General features: G+C 57.4%; 2 protein-coding genes across 7 annotated transcripts in view; one reads left to right on the top strand and one right to left on the bottom strand.

The window, feature by feature from the left end:
* The window catches only part of MGRN1 (mahogunin ring finger 1), a 48,613-nt gene extending 46,962 nt beyond the window's left edge, over positions 1–1,651 (bottom strand). For 3 of the 4 annotated variants that reach the window (XM_019756445.2, XM_019756443.2, XM_019756446.2), the window contains exon 1: positions 1,392–1,651. In XM_019756445.2, the coding sequence (XP_019612004.2) occupies positions 1,392–1,479 (88 nt within the window). In that variant the 5' untranslated portion in view covers positions 1,480–1,651. The remainder of the gene's footprint in view (positions 1–1,391) is intronic. The other variant, XM_019756447.2, reaches the window with a different exon arrangement.
* Positions 1,652–7,703: 6,052 nt separating this feature from the next.
* UBALD1 (UBA like domain containing 1) lies at positions 7,704–15,552 on the top strand. 3 transcript variants are annotated; one of them, XM_074322631.1, is made up of 6 exons: positions 7,704–7,961; positions 8,639–8,741; positions 9,822–9,887; positions 10,595–10,662; positions 11,305–11,367; positions 11,671–15,552. In XM_074322631.1, exons 1-6 carry the CDS (start codon positions 7,842–7,844, stop codon positions 12,022–12,024), a joined length of 774 nt encoding a protein of 257 aa, XP_074178732.1. In that variant the 5' UTR covers positions 7,704–7,841; the 3' UTR covers positions 12,025–15,552. The 3 variants fall into 3 exon arrangements, with proteins under 3 accessions (XP_074178732.1, XP_074178733.1, XP_019611994.1); XM_074322632.1 differs by lacking the exon at positions 9,822–9,887 and having other exon boundaries at positions 7,705–7,961; XM_019756435.2 differs by lacking the exons at positions 8,639–8,741; positions 9,822–9,887; positions 10,595–10,662 and having other exon boundaries at positions 7,715–7,961.
* The last annotated feature ends 141 nt before the right edge of the window (positions 15,553–15,693 follow it).

Raw genomic sequence — 15,693 nt, forward strand, 5'->3', positions numbered from 1 at the left:
GCTCCATCAGATCTGGGGAAGTCAGCGCCCAGAGCCCCAGGGAATCCCCACATCACAACGGGCTGCCCTGCTCTTGTGCCTGGGGCTCAAGTAGGCATGGAGATCTCCCCGACTAGTAGGCAACAGGGCCTTCTGCCCAGTTCTGACTTCATCCCCTTCCGGCTGCTCTAAAACCAGCTCCACCCCCTTTATTTCCAGTAGCCCCAGGCACTTCCCTTCTTTCATCTTCTAAAATCAGGGCAGAGCAGTTCTCAAACTTGAGTGGACATCAGACTCACCTGGGGAATGGGTTTTAAATGCAGATTTCTAGGCCCCCAGCAGGTCTGAGGCAGGTACCTGGGAAATGCATGTTTCACAAGCTTCCCCACTGGTGGGAGCAAGTGGTCCTGAGCCACGCTCAGAGGAAACCTGGTCCGGCTGGATGCCCACAGGCCAACCGCCAGGCCTGGAAGACCACATTGGATCAGATGCTTCAGAAGCCGGGATCAGAGCCCCCAATCTGAAAACCCCCATGATGTCCACACTCCCTGTCCTCTTTCTTCTCTTCCTTCTATGGCAACTGACCACATGGAGAGTGAGGAGCTGGAGCTACAGTCGAGCCACACTCATCATTAGAGGCAGAAGAGAGTGGGAACTACTCTGGGAGTCAGACTCCTGGTCCTGGTCCCAGACGTGCTTCCATCCAGCTCTGACACCGTGGGAAAGCCACTTCCTCCCTGGTGGCTCAGGTTTCTCCACCACAAAAAAAAAAAGAGACCAGAGAACCAGGTAGCTCCCCCCAGACATTCTCCTGTTCCCCAGGTAGGACTCCCAGCCTCTCCCCCATCAACTGCAATCATCTCCTAGGGTCCAGCCCCACTCCATCCACCATCCACACGCGCCAGGAGAGCTAAGACTCTGACCAGACAGGACGGAGTGTCCAGAACCATTGTCTGGGTCTTCACACCAAATCACCAAAGAAAGCTAAAACCGACGATGGTGTGATGTCAATCCTCATGACAATGACCACTCTGTAAGCACAAGCGAAGCGCCGGGCACTGGACGAACTCGTCGCCAGCGAAGTTCCGCGCACCTCACCGCGGCCCTAGGACTTTCTCGAGGGTCTCCCCAGTGTGCAGACGAGGAAGCTGGGGCGCTCAGGGGCGAAGTGACTGACCCAAGGTCACCCAGCCTGGATGAGACCGTCACCCCAGGGTCCCACGCGTGCCCCGGGGTCCAGGTTGAGGGCGCGCAGAGCTCCGGCCAGTGAGACTGCGGTGGGGACGCGGGCCGAGCGGAACCCCCCACCCACTCCTGCGCGGAGGCCCCCGGGCGGGAGGGCCTTGCCCGCCCTACCCGCCGCCCAGCACGCGCCTCGCCGTCTGCTCCCGGGGTCGGGGCCGGCCTCTCACCGGACTTCGGGGGGTAGCGATAGGCCGAGTTCGCCTGAATGTCGATGTCCTCCACGCCCGCGATGCGGCGGCTCAGGATGGAGCCCATGGTGCGCGGCGGGCCGGGGTGGGACGCGGGCGGCGACAACGGCGTCCTCACGCGGACATGGCCAGGACCAGGCCACACGGACGCTTGTCCACGGCCTCGGAAGCCTTGGCCTCCAAGCCCCCACCTCCGGTTAGGCCCGGGGCCCGACGCCACGGCGGCCCTCCCCCCCACGAGTCCGAGGCATGTCGGGAAACGAAGTCCCCTCGCCGCCGAAGGCGCCGGCTGCGGCGCTGGAAGCCCGCTTAGGAACTACATTTCCCAGCAGGCTCCTCGTCCGGACCCTCTGAAGTTGTTGACAAGCGCTCCAGGACAAACCAAATGGACCTGAATCCAGAGGGGAGGAACCATCAACCGCAAAGCAAATCGTCCTTTCCTCTGCATTCCAGCCACAGCAGCAACACCGCAATTCTTTAGCATCCTAATAATCTGTTCATATATAGACCCTTCTATTTACCCACTTCCATTTACCCACTCTGAAATATTTCCCTGAGCCACCAGGTTTGTCCCCACTTCCCAGGGTTTATCTCCTGCCCTGGCCAGCAGGGGGCACACATTTACCTGACACCTGAAAAGAGCTGGGGTGGAACCCAAGCTTACCTGGAGCAGTGCTCACAGGGGAAGCAAAGCGCTGCTTTATTTAGCCTTTTCCAGAATTCAGGGAATCTCTCTGGCTCCACGTCCAGAACAATTACTTTGAAGACATAATTTTACAGCCTGCTACAGAGGCAGTAGACCTCTCCCCATTTTATTGATAGGGAAACTGAGGCACAAAGAATGTAAGGTCAGGATTAAAGCCTCTCAAGTTGCAATGAACTTTTCCTGGCTTTTGACTTAAACACAAAACTCTGTAAGCAGGCCACATGAGGATCTGTTTTCAGTTGAGAAACTGGGGTTCCTAAAGAAAGTGACTTTCCAAGTCTGGCCTGCTGTATCAAGAAAGCAACCAGGGAGGGCGGGGCTGGCTAAGAATCTTAAATGGGAAGTTCACCACATCCACATTAAAATGAGTCCTATACCTTTCTAGAGGCCAGAATCCAGAATACAACTTTCTGTTGTCAGGGAACCAGGAAGCCAAAACTAATAAAGGAAGTGGGGGACCTGTAGGATTATGAGGGAGAGGCCATGTCTTGAAAGAGTCTCATTAAATCTCTCTGCTCCACAACCAAGATCCCTATTTACTGAGCACCTACTATGTGCCAGGCATCATGTTGAGGGCTTTGCACATATTCTCATTTAATTCTCTGATGTCAATTCTATTTTCATTCCCAACATACAGAAGAGGAAAGTCAGGCTGAGAGAGCTTAAGTACCCCACTCAGATTGTATAGTACTTAAGTGGTAAAGCTGGAATTCGAACCAAGCCTCTCCTTTTATCACAGCACTCCTCTGCTACTCCTGAGACAGCAGTGGTCCAAAGTGCCATATTTTATATCTCTTGCCCCCAGGTGGTCCTAAAGACACTCCCCACATGTGATCTTCTGTTACTTTAAATTTCTTTCTGTTGAATTACATAACACTTGTATATACCAGGGGTGCCAAAAAAATGTATACAAGTGGCCTCTTTGGTCAACGTTACTCATGCAGTAGTTTGCCGTAATCAGAAGTGTCTGGACGCTGATGGTAACCACTTTGAGCACCTCTTGTAATTGCAGAAGTTGAACGTGACTTGTATCCATCTTTTGTTATCAGTATATATTGAGTATTACAATTTTAATAGTTTTTTCCTTTCTTAAATGTGTATACTTTTTTTGGCTCTCTCTCTCTCTCTCTCTCTCTCTACACACACACACACACACACACACACACACACACACACACAGATATACCAATACTGCATTCAATTTACCAGCCTTTCTCTTTAGGGGGAGGAAGGGAGGGTACTGAAGACCCTGATGTTCCCACTGAAAAATAACCCTAAGAGCATATCCTCCGTATGGATCTTGGGCTAGGACAGTCTTTTCCATGGGCTGGATGTTTAATTAATTCAACAGTCCTCTTAATAGAGCTTTGGATTTGCCGTGTATTTTTCTGTGCTTACTCATGCCCCGCTGGGAGACAGGCCCTTTCTGATTTGGTACTAGTTCTACTATCAACATCTTGACTGATTCATTTATTTATTCAACAAATATTTATCATGCAGCTACTATGCGACAGGCAACGAGCTGGGCAAAGAGCCAGCCAATAGGGATCAAATAGTGGAACTGCCAGATATGGAGCCTGCAGGTTAGTGAGGAAACAGACACTAAAAAAGTTAAAAAGTGTATAAATACAAAACATGGTGGGTGCTATGGGGGAATGGGTTGAGATGCAATGAGATAATAGGAGAGACCTACTATTGATAGAGGGGTCAGGAAAGGCATCTCTGAGGAGATGACATTTAAGCCAGGACTTGAAATACAAGTAAAAGCCAACCAGGCAAACTCTGAGGGGACAGGCCAAGTGCCAGGCAGGGGGAACAGGCAGCAGAGCTGAGTATGACCCAGGAGCTCAAAGGCCAGTGTGGCTAGAATCAAGTAAGGGGAAGAGCATGGGAACAGAGATCAGGAGCCAGGCAGTGGCCAGACCTCAAAGCCCCCTCCGTCAGCCACCATTGGTCATTTGAAACAAAAAAAGACACTAGACAGAGTTCACAGCCTCCTGGTCTGAGTCTCTCAAGTCTACACTTCTTTTCCAGTGTCTCGAGGGGGCAGGATCCTCACCTATTCCTTCTTGTTGTGTTCTCAGAGCCATGCATCCAGTATCTGTCTCATAAACACACATCTGATTGAAAGAATGGAGGTGTGGAGGATGCCAGAGGATGCTGACAAGGCCAGTGCCCTGAGCCTCCGTGGACGGGCTATACCAACTCTGACAAGGCTCTCAACCTTCCTGGATCGCAGGTTAAGATAAGGGCACTGTCTGAAATGCTTTTTATTCTCCCCTCCCCCAGCTACCGGCCCCAGCTGTCAGGCCCCATCTGAGCCTGCTAAGAAATCCAAAGTCCACTCTCTAGCCATGCTGATCCTGGCTAAAAACAAGGTTGTTTTTTCCTTCCCTGCTGTTCCTGGGAAAACAATCCGGCTGGGGGGCCATGGGGGCCAGAGGGGTGACCTTTGCTCCTGCCTGTCCCACCTGCCACACCACGGCTGGCCTGGTCTGGAAATGCTGTCTGGGCTGGGCAAGCCTCAGCAGGTACCTGAGTGATGCCTGGATGAGGGTGGGGGCGGGGGAGGGTACTTCCTGCCTCCCTCAACAAGGAAAGCCCCCAGTGGGTCTTGCCAGCATCCACCCTCCCTTGCCAGAAACACACCATGCTGGCCCACTGGGTGCCTGTTCTTCTACACTGGCAAAAGTGTAAGGAGGCCTGAATTCCAGCCTCAGTTTTCTTATCTGTAAAATGGAGCTTTGGGCTCCCTAGAGTGGTGCAGATAGAGGTAAAGAAGTGAGTGCTAGAAATGGTGCACTGAATGTCACGCCCATGCTGAGCACCTCACTGGCATTACGCTTCCCTAGCCGTCCTGGGAGAGCTCCTTGCTCCCATGTTCGGTTCTACAGATGAGAAAACTGAAGCTCAGAGCGGGAGTACCTTGGCCAACACTAGAGTCATTAAATGGCTGTGAATACTGACACGCAGGGCTCTCTGGCTCACCTCCCACCGTGCCCTGTTGAGGTCCCAGTGGTAACAGTAACCATATTCATAGCTGCTTACCCTGGGCTGAGCAGCTCTGCCCACATTCATTTGTGCTTATGATGGTTTGCAAAGGCGAAGGGACATTCTTAATGAGAGTGGAGATCTCCTTGGCACCAGCAGGGTTTGCAAAAAATGGTGGAGACTGAGTAATCCCCACAAGGCAAATACCTTATTTCCCAAGTGGACAGGTGACTTCAGCCAGGCTGGAAGGGGACACTGAGTCCTCTTTCTGCCAATGGGCCAAGCTCCCAACTTCAGCTGGTCTCCTCCATCCCCTCCCTGACCTATGCCGGTGTCCCAACCTCCCCCTACCCCTCACAACCCAGGGACCTTTCAGGCCCTGTTCACATGTTCCCCATCCTCCCCCTGCCACTATCCAAAGCCAGAACACCTGAAGAGTTGAGGGATCCAGAGAAAGCTCCCCAGAGAGCACTGCAGGAACCCACTCCATTCAATCCAATTCTGCGGTCAAGGCGCTGGGCAGGGGCAGACTCCTCTGGAACCAGACTCACCCAGAACATCACCTGAACCGGCTGGATTCCACACCCCCCACCCCACCACCATCTGGTTCCTGCACTGCTGGGCCAGTGATCCTAAATATGGATAACTAATGGATCAGACCTGTTAAAAACCCCTCAGTGGGGATGTGGGGGTGTGGGGACAGAGTCCCAGAGAGCTGTTTCCAGGCTCTCGGCCTCATGTGGAAAGGTGCTGGCTCAGGTAGTGGATGGCCACCAGCTGTGGCTAGTTGGCTGTCAGCTGTTATCAGTTAGCCATTGGCCACCAATATAACTGCCGGGGCTGCTCGGGTTGGAGAGTTGAGAGTGGAGTTGGTCGGTTGGCAGGCAGAAGAGCAGATGGCGGGTTGCGGGTCGTGTGACTCCAGACTCCAGTGAGACTATGGTGGTATGACTCCCCTACCTATGGATCCGTGGGTGTTCCTTTTCGGCCTCAGCATATCCTGTGTTCTTATGCGGGGAGCAGGACCAGAGACACTGCAGTCCGCCCCACATGATGGGGCTGGGGGTGGGGTGGGGTGGCCAGATGGCGCAATTGGTTAAAGCGGGAGCTGTTAACAAGGTTGCAGGTTCAATTCCCGCATGGGATGGTGGGCTGCGCCCCCTGCAACTAAAGATTGAAAACAGCAACTGGACTTAGAGCTGAGCTGCGCCCTCCCCAAGTAGATGGAAGAACAACAGACTTGGAGCTGATGGTCCCTGGAGAAACACACTGTTCCCCAATAAAACAAAACAAAAAAATCCCTCAATGGCCTTTAACCCACCAGCTGGAGGGCTTGTGTATGCTTCTTGAGGGCACTTTCTATACTTTAAATTCTACATCAGCCCTTGGGATTTTGACACACGCCCCAGCCGCCCACCCATCTCGGATTTCCTCTCTGCTGTAGCGGGTCAGGTACGGAGTGAGGGCCCAATACATAGTTGCTCAATAAATGAAACTGGGGCCCAGCCCAGAGAGAGGAACTGGGACAAGGTCATTAAGCGCGGAGGTGACCCAGTCAAACCTCGGACCAGAGCTTCTCCCCAACTCCCCGGCGGGATCCCACTTCCGAGCCCAAACGGGCTCCACACACTAGACCGTGAACGTCAAACGGAAGAGATGCGTGCGGAGCTGTAAACACAGCCCGCAATGTCCCACCCCCGCGCTCTCCAGCACCGCCCCCGCCCGCCACGTGACACGCCCCCGTCCGTCCCGACCCAGCGCCCGCCCCCACCGCCGCCTCATTGGGCGGCCAGCTTTGTTTACCTTATATGGCCAGGTCCTAACACCCCGCGGACGTCCATTGGCTGAGGCGCGGCCTCACTCACTTGACGTCACTTTCGACGGAACGATGCAAATAAACTGGGGCATTCTGGGAATAGAAGTTCGGGGCCTTTCCGGAACTGGCTCCGCGCGGTCCTTGCGCCCGCTCGCTTAAGACCGAGATTTCCGGCAAAGTGCACGAGATTTTGCGTGGGAAAGTGGAGCACCGCGGGGAGGGAACCCCGAGGCACCAGAGGCTGGCGACCTCGCCTGCCTATCCCAGGCGCCATCCCTAACTCCAGACGTTACTCGTGCCTACTGTGTACTCTGCCGAACTCCAGCCCGGAGAGGGACCCGCTTCCCAAGTGCGCGATGCGCTCGGGACATTGGGGAGACTCGGAAGGCTTCCTGGAGGCGGTGACTTTGAGCAGAGCCCTAAAAAGGAGATCCCTTCATTCACTGAACGAATATAGGCACCTACTGTGTACCAGATCTTCGGGGCCTTGCGGCCTCTTACTGCCGACTTGTACCAAAATTGCTAGGGCCTCCCTCCCCAAGGGTGCGCCCACTCAACAGAGGGATGCCAACCACATCGGGGTCCAGGGTCTTTACAAAGATCCCTGTGGCCTCCGCCTGCTGACTCCCGTCAGTACCAGGACAGGGGCGCGGGTGCCCAGCTCTCGTCAAGGCCCGCTTCTGCACACAAGGTGCCCAGAAGGCGACAGCTCAGCCCGCAGCCCCAGCTGGAGCGCGGGCGGGCGCGGACTACATCTCCCAGCATGCCCCCCGCGGCCCCGGAGCGAGGCGAGGCTCAGTGAGTCAGAGCCGCACAGTAAATATTTGTATTAGCCGGAGCCGGCTCGCTAATGGTGGACGCGTGAAGCGGAGGAGCGCGCGGCGGCAGAAGGCCGAGCGGGCAGCGCAGGGGCGCCATGTCCGTGAACATGGACGAGCTCAAGCACCAGGTCATGATCAACCAGTTCGTGCTGACGGCGGGCTGCGCTGCCGACCAGGCGAAGCAGCTACTGCAGGCGGCCCACTGGCAGTTCGAGGTGCGCGGCCAGGGACTGGGGATGGGGGCCCCGTCCCGCGTGGCAGCGCGTACCACAGGGCGTGTGAGGTGTGGACACGTGCGGGTGCGCGCTCCACCGGGGCCGGCCCGGCGGTCGGCGGTCGCGCGCCGGGGACCCGACCCCTGCGCGCACACGCGGCGTGCGGGTCAGGCCCGGCGGCGCGGCGGTGTCTACGCGGCCCCCGGAAACACCGCCCGCGTGGGGTGAGCGGGAGGGGTGGCCCGCCCCCGCCGGGACACCGAATCCCCGCCCCCAAGTCCCGGGGCAGGGGGGATGCGGGGGGCCCCACTTTTGTTCAGGCAGCGGCCAGGGCGGGGCGGCACCGTGGCCCTGACGGACAGTCGGGCGGGCGGCCGGAAGGAGGACGCCCCAGGCCTGCTCCGAGCTGGGCACGCGCTGTCCTCCTCCCTCTGGAGCCGCGGGGTTGGGACGGGAGAGCCCTGGAGCCCGCGGGCGGAGCTGTCCCGTTTGTGTGGGTATACAGGTCTGCGTGCCCGGTGGGCAGCCCGCGGCGTGTGTGTCCACGTACATATGCATTTGTATTTACGCACGCGCCACGCTGCGTGCGGGCATCTCGGCGTGCGTAAACACGCAGTCCACCTGGGGCGCGGGTGCGGGGGGTGTGCTCTGTGTACATAAACGTGGCCGTTTTGCAGGTGGTGCCCACGCGTGTACACCCGAGTGTACGGCGTCGTGTTGGGGACCTCTTTGCTGGCAGGGGAATCGACCTGCTTGTTGCAGGCTTGGTGTGCCAGTTGAGTGAGTAGTTTTCAGCCAGCTGGGCAGGAGGCGGGGCGGTCTCACTCGGGTCCCCACCCCCCCAGGCCTCCCTGACACAGAGCACTAATGCCCACGGCTTGTGCTGCCAAGAGGCCACCTGGCCTTCCCTAACTCAGCCGCCCCAGAAACAACCCAAGGTGGTCGCTAGCGATGAGGCCAGAGCCCCTTGAGCTCCGTTCCTCACAGGTGTAAGTGAGGTCACAGCTCCAACCAGTTGTAGTGTCTTTGCTCATCAGGGGCCTAAGAGCCTGGTTTCCTGCTCTGGGCCTTCAGGAGGGACCAGGAGCCAGGGGAGCTTCTTGAGGGTTGGAAGGGATGGGAATTCCCACCTGCAGGTTGGGACAGTCCGGGGGAGACAGTGGCTTAGCCCCCCAGAGGATCCTTGCTCACCTCCTTTCTACCAGAGATGTGCTGTGTGGTCTTCACACCAGGACATGGGAGGCTGCTCTCTCTGGGCAGGTCCCGTCCCTCCTCGTGCCTCAGTTTCTTCCTCTGTACCTTGCAGGGTGTGAATTGACCTCTAAGAGGTGAATGCTCTCCCACCCCAGGGCTGGCAGCCCCGCCCTGCAGGAAGCTCCCTAATCAGCCCATTTGTCTCTGGGGCTGGATGTGGCAAAACTTGCAAAACCACATTCATGGCAGTTTGCTTGAGTTCCACATCTGCATACATGGCTCCCTCCCTCCCTGGGGCTGGGCAGGCAGGTGTCTGGTGGGCAGGCACTCTCAGCCTAGCCCACATAGCCTGGCTCCAGCTGGGCGGTCACTCAGGCAGTACAGGTTGGTGTTACTAGATCACAGGAATTGGAAATGTAGCTTTGAGGATTGACATGCCTGGGGAAGGACTCTGATTCCAGCAAGGGCAGGAACAGCTTGCAGACTGGGGGGCTCTAGGGGTAGGAGCCCTGTGCCCCAGGCTCCCTGAGTCTCAGTTTCGCCATCTGTAAAATGGGGATATAGATATTAGGGAAATTCACTTAAGGTGAAACGGGTCATGAACCCCTAAATCTTAGGAGCGAGTGAGGGGGTCCTTATGGCTAATTTCCCCCTGTTCCCTCCCAGCATACTGGCTAAGGGTGACACAGCCAGCTGGAGGCCTCTTTTTGGATCATAGTCTCTGTGATTCAGGTATTAATGGGGACAGGCTGCAGAGGGAGGGGACCTCTGTCAGCTTTAAGGGGTAGGGCAGATGTTTCTCTCTGGAATCCTCACATTCCCAGACCTTTAGAGCTGCTGTTGGGACAGGAATGGTTTGGGTGTGTCCCTGGGGCTCCAGGGATGGGGGTGGGGAGGTCACAAGAATGTGCTTAGAGACCAGGCCCCCATCTCCCACATCCCTGTTTGGGGACACTGGGGTAGGGTGTGTTCAGGAAAACACAGAATAATTTGATTTTACTTTAAGAAAATTGCAAAAACCCCAGGGCAGCCCTGGGAGCCAGGCTGGGTTTCTGGGTACTTAGGCGCAGGGAGGGAATTGCACATTGCAGGGCAGTGGAGGGCCAGGCTGAGGGGGTGGTGACGGTGGGCAGAGTGGCAGGGGCTGCTCAGATCTGAGCCTGGGACTTGGCAGGGCCTGGTAGACCCTTCACACACTAGATGGGTTCTCTCACCCAGCACTTTCGCAAGAGCAGCCGGTTCCCTTATTTTCTTTGACACCCTCCTGCAGGGGTTGAGCCAGGACATACCAAATGCCAGCACCTCTCTGGGGGGTCCCAGAGGCCACCCTGGAGCTCCCCACCCCCTCGCCCCTATCCCCCAGGACCTTCAGATGAGCTGGTCTGATCCAGGCCAGCTCTCGTCCCCCTTTCCTCGCTCTCGTCCCCCTTTCCTCACAGTTCTGGGTGCAGACCCCTCTGCCATCCTCCTGTTTTGCCATCTTGAGAACATTCTGCCGGAGGCTCAGGTGAGCAGGGCAGCGAGTACAAAACCCAGACCATCCTGCTTAATTCCAGTTCTCCCAGCTGGAACATGGATCTTTGGAGGTCCCTGCTGTGAGGGAGGGGAACCTGGAAGCCACCGAGTTCAGTTCCTTTATGGTGCAGATGGAGAAACAGGCCCAGACCAGGACACAGTCCCTTGGTCAGCCAAGGAGGGGGCTGGCGGGTCACTGACGACACCTGGAGCCTTTCCTATCCTTGGCTCAGAGACAAGGAAACTGAGGCCCAGAGAAGAGTAGGGACTTACCACTCATGGAGTTGGTGATGGTTGGGCCTGAGGTCTGCTGGAGGCCTTTCCCCGAGACGGGTGAGGGTGCTAGCTGCTCCCCAGGTCATGTGATGACACAGGTATATGCAAAGTGGAGGCACCTGGTGTCCAGGTAGCAGGCAGTGTTGTGAGGGTCTTCACCACCCACCAGATGTGCCCGGAAGTCCAAGGTGCCTCCTCGGGCGGTGCTGAGGGGCTTGTGACAGACACGGTGCTTCAACTCGCTCCTCCCACTTGGTCCAGGCCCAGGGCCACACCAAGTCCCAGAGAGCCTAGGAAGGAGGGCAGCGGCAGGGTCAGGCAGAATGCTGAGGGTCAGCTTGGGCTTTTCTTCCCGCAGACGGCCCTCAGCGCCTTTTTCCAGGAGACCAACATCCCCTACAGCCACCACCACCACCAGATGGTAAGTGTCCCCTGCGGCCTCAGGGGCAGCTCTACAGGGTCCCCTGGGTCAAGCTGCGGTGGCTCTTGGCTGTGAAGGGATTACTGGGATGGGACCTCATTGGTGGGCCTGCCTAGCTCAGAATCCCACCTTTCTTCCGTGAGCCCCTGGCTGGTGGACCATGTGGGGGGCCTGGTACATCCATGGGAGGGGGCACAATGCTCCTCACAGCTGGGCATGTTCCTCCAACTCGGAGCCAGTGGGAGGCTGGGGGCCTCCCAGAAAGGGTGCTCACCCCTTCCTCTCTGCTCTCACCCCCCACAGATGTGCACTCCTGCCAACACCCCAGCCACGCCCCCCAACTTCCCTGACGCCCTCACCATGTTCTCCCGTCTCAAGGCCTCGGAGAGTTTTCACGGTGGTGGCAGCGGCAGCCCAATGGCCACCACGGCCACGTCGCCCCCCCCACACTTCCCCCACGCCTCCACCGGCAGCTTTGCAGCGCCCAGCTGGCCCATGGTGGCCTCGCCCCCAGGTGGGCCACAGTATCACCAGCCGCAGCAGCCACCCCTGTGGACTCCAGCACCCCCTTCACCGGCGTCAGACTGGCCACCCCTGGCGCCCCAACAGGCTGCCTCAGAACCAAGGGCCCACCCTGCCATGGAGGCTGAGAGATAAGGCAGGCCCCTCCCCCCTCCCGGAGGCCAGGACCCCGTGGGGTGGGGAGAGGACGTCTCTGTGGGCCCCTTCACCCTCCTCTGTCTGCACCCCCATTCCCTGGAGCCCTGGAGGGGAGAGACGGGCCCCTCCTGCCAGCACACAGGCGGCCTGCGCGTACACAGAAGCGCAGGCGCGGCACCGGCTTGCATGGGTTTGGTTCAGTCGTCTGGGTGCTGGTGGACAGAACTGCAGAGCCCAAGCAGTCTTCCCCAGAGGACTCACCCCACCCCAGGGGGCTGCGGAGACGGCTGGCTCCTGCCTTGGAGCTCCTGGGGCCGGCAGGTCTAGATCCCCACCCTTGGGAATGCAGAGCCTTCTCCGCATGTGTGCGTGTAGCTGTGTCTGTGTATTTATACGTGTGTCACTCTTCAAAAAGCAACCTAGTTTATGGGGCAGCTGGATTTTGCATGTTAGAGTGAACCCCCCCAGTCCCTTGCCCGCCGCCCCTCTCCCCACGGCCTTCCCTTCCCCCCCTCTCCTCCCCCCCCCCCCAGCAGCCAGCCTTGCTGTTCCCTGCAGAGAAAAGGATTGTGGGAAACTCCAGGACTCTTCCCACCCATCCCCCAGCTCCTGCCTGCTGGGGCTGTCTGCATGCCTCCCCCAGAGCCCCGGGGTACCCCATACCCATTTCCTTTCCCCCTTTCAACAAAGGAGAAGAAAGAGTTCCAAACCACCACCAGGCTCTGTGGTCTTGCCTCGTATCCTAAGCTTTGCTGCCAGCTGGCTCCGTGTAGGGGGAGGGTGCCGATGGAGCCCAGAACTGAGGGCTACCCCCCAGTCCTGCCTGGCTCCACACTGCTCCTGTCTGTCGCTGTCTTTTCAACCACAACATGCTCTGGAATCTTCCTGCCCACCCGAGGCTTTTCCCATGAAGTTAGTTTCTGGCCTGTGTTCCAAGAATCCCAGCCTCCGTCTGCCCACCCTTCCCCCTGCCTGGCTGGATGGATCCCGACCTCCAGGGCTAACAACTGCCTTCCGGTCTGCCTGGGTTTCACAAGGACCTTTTTTTCCTGTCTCAGGCCCCAGTGGCTGGCTGTGGGCTGGACCCTCCAAGCCCAACCTCCAGCAAACATGCTGGGTGGGGCAGGGCCGTCCCTTGGGAAGTTGCAGGTCACAGCCCTATAGTCAGCAGGCTTGAATGCAGAGCCAGTGGGGGCTAGGGCCAGGACCAGGGCAGGGCAGGTCCAACCAGTGCTCAAACCATTGGTCACTAAGGAGATGGACCACCAAGGGGTAACAGACTGGATCCAACCTGCTTCCAAGCTGGGCTGGGGCAGGCACCTACTCTAGCCCCAAGGGAGAAGCCAGACACCCCAATCGGCTCTGGGCTGCCCACACGGGTGGGAGGTCCCTGGGGCAGCTTTGGGAGAAGACAGCCTCGGCCTTGCATCCCTTGTGATGGGCCGGGACTTGGGGAAAGAGGGAGGCCAGGGCCTCTACCGTTCCTTACCAGCAGACCTCACTCCCTAATCCTGGAGAGCCTGCCAAGCACCCAGCCCCGCCTCAGTTGGCATCTAAACCCTCTGGATGGCGGTTGGGTTGGAGAGTTTCTTCTGTTTCGGAAAGTCACCTGCCTGACACGTCTCAGCACTCACCACTACAATCCGCTCTCGCTCCCAGGGATGGGGCTGTGCTTTCTGACAAGGCTGCCACTGCTCAGCTTTGTCTCCACCCTGCTGCAACTTGGACAGGCTCTTGACGCAGCCCACCTGGGACGACTGTTTACACTCTGGTTGTCATTGAAGACTGGTCGCTGTTGCTTACATCTCAGAAGTGTGTCCTCCCCTTGAAAACCACCATCCAACGGCCTCTCAGAGTCCAGAGAGGGCACGGCTCCCTCGGGGGTGCATATGCGGAGGCGAAGAAGGGGTATCTCAGGCTTCCTGAATCTTCACTGCAGCTTCGCCATTATTTTGGATGGAAGAAAATTCTCAGGAAACTGGCACATCCCTTCTTCAAGTGGTAGGAAAATGCTTTGCAGAGGCGAGCATTTCTGGGTTATCAGCCTTGTGGGATGAGTGTGCCTGGGCTCTTCCAGCGAGCTGATTCCTGGGGCAGCTGTACATTTTTGGAACCACAGGAGACGGTGCACTGTCTAGAATTTGCATTCCTGAAGACAATGGGGACGTGACCTTGGGCAGGCCCCTGGGTGGCCTGTAGGTGACCCACACCCTTGCTGCTCACTGTGGTCCCCAGACCAGCAGCAGCATCTGGAGCTTGTTAGAGATGGGACCTCAGGCCTGTTTGAGAAATGTCCCTGCTCTGCTGCTCTGTTGGAAGTGAAGCCCATTTCTGCTTCTGGGAGCCCTGTGGGCTGGGTCTGGAGGTCCCAGGGAGTCATGTTAGGCTGGGAGGGACTTGAGGTTCCTATAGGTCCAGTTTTCCCAACTTGGCACCGGACATTGGGGCTGGATCACTGTCCGCCGTGGGGCATCCTGTGCACTGCGGGATGTTGGCCAGCATCCCAGCCCCTACCCACTAGATGCCAGTGGCTCCCCTCAGTTGTGACAACCAAAAAAGTCTGCAGATAAGGCAGAATGTACCCTGGAGGCAAAAATCACCACCACCCCCCATCACTGGAGAGCTCATGACCATGGTCCCCTAGCAGAGCCTCCTGAGGGTTCTATGAAAAGACAAGCAAAGTACCCCAAGACTCCTGGGCCCAGTGCCAGCATCTGGGGGGGAGGCCCTGACAGTATAGTTTTAAACACCCCCAGGATATTGGTGACCGACTTGTGGACAAACTAAAAACCTTTCAACTGCAAACTTGAAAAGGGTAGACTTTGTACCATGTCAGTTCTGTGGAAAGTTGTTATTAAAGGGAAGAGGGCTCCCAGGGGCTTCCGACCCAGCCCATGCCTCTCACAGCCCCCAAACTTGAGCATAAGGTCCCCCGGGTGCTTGAAGCAGCTGTTCTGGAGGAGGACCCAACAATCTGATTTTTAATAAGTGCCCCAGGCAAAGTGGGACCCAGAGCAGGAGGCAGTGGAGGGCAGGACTGGCGCTGGACCGGGGGACTCGGCTACTTGCCAGCAGTGCAGAGGCCCTGCCAGGTGTGCTGGGAGCCCCCATCTGAGCATCTCAGCAAGGGCACGGATGCAGAAGTGGGCCCGACTAACAAGGGGAGGGAACCACAGGTGGGCCCACACAGATGCCACGTGCCCCAGAATCGAGTGTGACACAGAACCTGGGACATTCCTTCCCTTCTCCAATCCTGGAAGCTCAGGAGCAAGCCCGAAGGCGTCAGGAACCATCTACACATTCGAGTGTAAACTGGCTGCAAAGCAAAGGTGCTGGTGTACAAACAGAACAGGCTCACATTCACAGCCAGGCTCAGGGCCTTCATCTTGGGCACCTCCTGAGAAAACCGGACTTGTTACCTCAAAGTCCAGCCTCTTCTGGGCTTGGTCACCTCCTACCTGACTGCCAGACTTGAGCTCCAAATGACTGTTTCCAAAATTCCACTCTAGAAAACACCATTTGCTTTGAAAGAATGTGATTTGAGCTCTGCGTGTCTCATTTCTAAAGGGGATGTGGCAGTATGTGGGAATGAGATTCTGGCCTCCCGAGGTGGCTGTGCCCTCCGGTCGCTGTTGGAAGACGGGGGCATGGTTATCTCAGGGGCTT

This window comes from Rhinolophus sinicus, linkage group LG18 (genome assembly GCF_036562045.2).
Source record: "Rhinolophus sinicus isolate RSC01 linkage group LG18, ASM3656204v1, whole genome shotgun sequence".
In the NCBI taxonomy this organism is placed as follows: Eukaryota; Metazoa; Chordata; class Mammalia; order Chiroptera; family Rhinolophidae; genus Rhinolophus; species Rhinolophus sinicus.